Genomic DNA, 3,426 nt, shown 5'->3' on the forward strand with positions numbered 1-3,426 from the left:
TTCAAGGCCTCAAACCTGTTCCTGAGATGATTCTGAAATTCAGGTGGTATGAAATCAAAGTCATATTTTGGCTCCTGTGGAGTTGGTTTAATTTTCCTCAGCTTCAGCTTGAACTTGCATATGAGTAATTGGTGGTCTGTTCCTTTGTGCTGGCAGTCACCTAATTAGACTTTGAAAACATAATCCATAAAAATTTAGGTTGAGTTTTTTTGTAAGTTCAGTAGGAAAGGATATCGTAATTGCATCTGTTTTATAAGGTAAATAATGAAAGTTTGTCACTTTTTCAAAATCTGTGTCTAATTTCCATGCCAGGGTGTAAACCTGAACAACAGATGATGTATGCTGGGAGTAAGAATAAGCTAGTCCAAACAGCTGAGCTAACCAAGGTAATGTTTATATTTAATATGCTTGTGTGATAATTTTATCCTTAAATATTAAGAAGGAAAAAAAAATTTATAGTCCAAAACTTTATTCTTCTGATAATTAGCTACTAGTTGGAAGCAATTTAGACCCAAATAGTAAATTAATCAAAGCTTTTTATTTGGTGAAATAGGACAATAGAAGTCTTTATATCAAAAAGTGTTTTTTAATTGGAAATTATAAACTGAATAGAAGATTACTTCCATTCAAAATTTAAGCATTAGAAGGCCAGTATCATTATTCAGTCATTCATTGGTATTTCTCTTTCATAACATAATTTCTGTTATATAAAGTTCGACATAGAATCTTGTCATGACCTCTTTACCTTCGACTCAGTCAGTCATGTTCTGTCTGCACAGGAGTTCCATATTGTACAGTTAACTATATGGTTTCTAAATATAAAATTATTGAAAATGTCAAGAAAGATAATAAAGCTATGACATTTTATTTCATATGAAATACTGGCTTTAAGATTTAATGTTTCCTCTTTGTTTAATGGTGTTATTGAAGATTAAAAGTGAGAGCAGTACCTACTTTCAAACTTTATTTCATTTTTCCATGATAATTTGAGTTGTAGGTGTATATTCACTTATGGTTTTAAATAGACTATTACATCTTCAAAACAGTACCAAACAATATTTCCTTTCAGGTTTTATTTTAATGACAGTATCAGTGTTTGGGGGGAAAAACATCCAACTCAAGGGTTGTCTTTACTCTCTACTTTTCCCCATGTGACTGTCATTGATACCACTAATTTATAGATGCTACGCTTTTATAGTCTATACAATCTGAACACACTTAGAGCTGCCCTAATAATATTGCTGATGAGGAAGTCACCTGGAATCAGCCTATCTGTTTTGCTCCTGGCTCATCCTAAAGGGCCAGAGCTGAAACATTACAATCTCCCAGTTACTTTTACAGATACTCTTTTACAAACAAGAGCTTGTTAATTTTACAAACTAGGAGGTTATTGGTGGTGTCCTCATTATATAAATAAGAAAACTGAAGTTCAGAAAATTCAAGATTGGAGAAAATTGAGTGGCAGGGCTAGTATTTAAATGTCCATCTTCTAACCCCTAATCCTCTTCTTTCTGCTGTATTTCTCTCACGTATGGTCATTACACTTTCAGAACCTCTGTGCTAGTTTCAGATTCTTGCCCGAGGACTGGTGGCTGTGGACTTCCACTCCATCCTCAATCAAAAGAGTGCAGCTTATGTTTGCAGTTGAACTCAAACCAAGTAGCAGCTCTGTAAATTCTCCCAGTGCCTCTTGACTAAATGATTTTAGCAGTATAGTCTTAGGGTGTTCTTTTTCCTTCTGATACTCATACTACTCTTTTAGAACACTTATAGAATAATTGTAAGTTTGTGCTTTTATGAGAATTTTTATTTCACACAGTTTTGATTGCTAAACTCTGATAACTGAGTACTTTGCATTTAAAAGAAATAAAGTAACTCTAAAAGGTATATCTAATTTATATAGGTTAAAATGTGACTGTGTGTATGTGTATGAAGGAAGTGTAATTTGGTATTTAATACTTAAATAATATATTTGATACTTACTTTTTAAATGTCTATTCTAACCGGAGGATGTTTGCCCCCCCCCTTTTTTTTTTACCCTAAGGTATTTGAAATAAGAAATACTGAAGACTTAACTGAAGAATGGTTACGTGAAAAACTTGGATTTTTCCACTAATGTGAACTTCTGTGTTTCTAAAGTATTTATGTATTAGCCTGACCATACTGGAATCAGACATAAATACTTATTTATGCCTAAAATGCACTGTTACTTACAGTTTGTTCCTGCAGTAAAGAAAAATCTTCATTTGTGCAAAGTATGAACAAAGAGGAAATTATCTTCCTAGTAATGAAACTTTGTAAAGTGTTTCCTTATATTTGTAATTGTTAGGTGGACTACTTCTCTCCAGGGACTTTTTTGCACTCTTGTGACTAATTTCTATAACTTATGGTTCAGAATTTGTTACTATTTACAGACACCATTGCAAAGTGGACATTAGAGTGTTATAGACAACAGTTGCCTCCTTTTGACAGATACTGGATAATAGCTGTTGATAAATGAAAATAATGCTATCACTTGTCAAATCTTTGAGATTAATTTGAGGTTAAAGACTTGAGTGACCTAATTTTGAGCCATGAATAATAATGTCGTGTAGCCTGAATTTTGAGTACAGTTTTCATCAAACCTTCTTTGGTTTCCTAAATCTTTTTAACCAAGTCCAGAAACTATGTTTATCAATCATTCTTAAAGTCTGGAAGTTTAGATTTTATGATAAAGATTGACTGTGACTGTTAGGTTATCTTGCTAGCATCTTACAAAAATTAATGAGTTAGAACTAATCAAGGGCTTCATTTCAATGATATAATTTCTAGATCATTTTGAACCTAGGTTAATAACATTTTATTTATAAAGCATCTCTTAATTTTGTCCCATAAACACTAGTTATTTTAAATGTGTTAATACTGTGCCTTTGATTTGTTAGCTTTAAAGTTAGGTTATGACTTTTACACTGCCAGTATTCCACATTTGGTAAGATGATTACATTTGTAAAGGGTCCAAGTAAAATAATTTTATAACATATGTATCTGCGATTTGTAATGAAACCAACTTCATATTTTTAAAATTCCAATTCCAGCTATCTGCATGCATTGGTGGACATGGCAGTTGTGAGTTCTCATTTTAGTTATTTTTGTGATTAAATTTGTGCCATAAGGAGAAAGTGATTATTCTTAAATGTTGGCAATAGTTAGTAACATTTAACACATCAATAGAATTTGCATCTTACATTCTAAATGTTAAGTGATATCCTGAATTGGACCCCTGAATAATTAATTAGTCATATTAAATTATGTCATCCTTTGCCTAAAGTAAGAATTCTAATACATAGCATATTTTTACAAGCAAAATATAAATAACTAACATTAATTTGACAGAATATCTAGAGGCTCAAAAATTGGTGGATGAATTCTTATGGTAAGAATATTTTA

General features: G+C 31.7%; 1 protein-coding gene across 1 annotated transcript in view; it reads left to right on the top strand.

Moving 5' to 3' along the window:
• Positions 1-3,055, top strand: part of GMFB (glia maturation factor, beta) — a 21,375-nt gene extending 18,320 nt beyond the window's left edge. The window contains exons 6-7 of the mRNA XM_006894347.1: positions 313-386; positions 2,045-3,055. Of these exons, the coding sequence (XP_006894409.1) occupies positions 313-386; positions 2,045-2,116 (146 nt within the window). The 3' untranslated portion in view covers positions 2,117-3,055. The remainder of the gene's footprint in view (positions 1-312; positions 387-2,044) is intronic.
• The last annotated feature ends 371 nt before the right edge of the window (positions 3,056-3,426 follow it).

The sequence above is a fragment of the Elephantulus edwardii genome, unplaced genomic scaffold (genome assembly GCF_000299155.1).
Source record: "Elephantulus edwardii isolate Elephantulus edwardi_28Jun2011 unplaced genomic scaffold, EleEdw1.0 scaffold00140, whole genome shotgun sequence".
Taxonomy (NCBI): domain Eukaryota; kingdom Metazoa; phylum Chordata; class Mammalia; order Macroscelidea; family Macroscelididae; genus Elephantulus; species Elephantulus edwardii.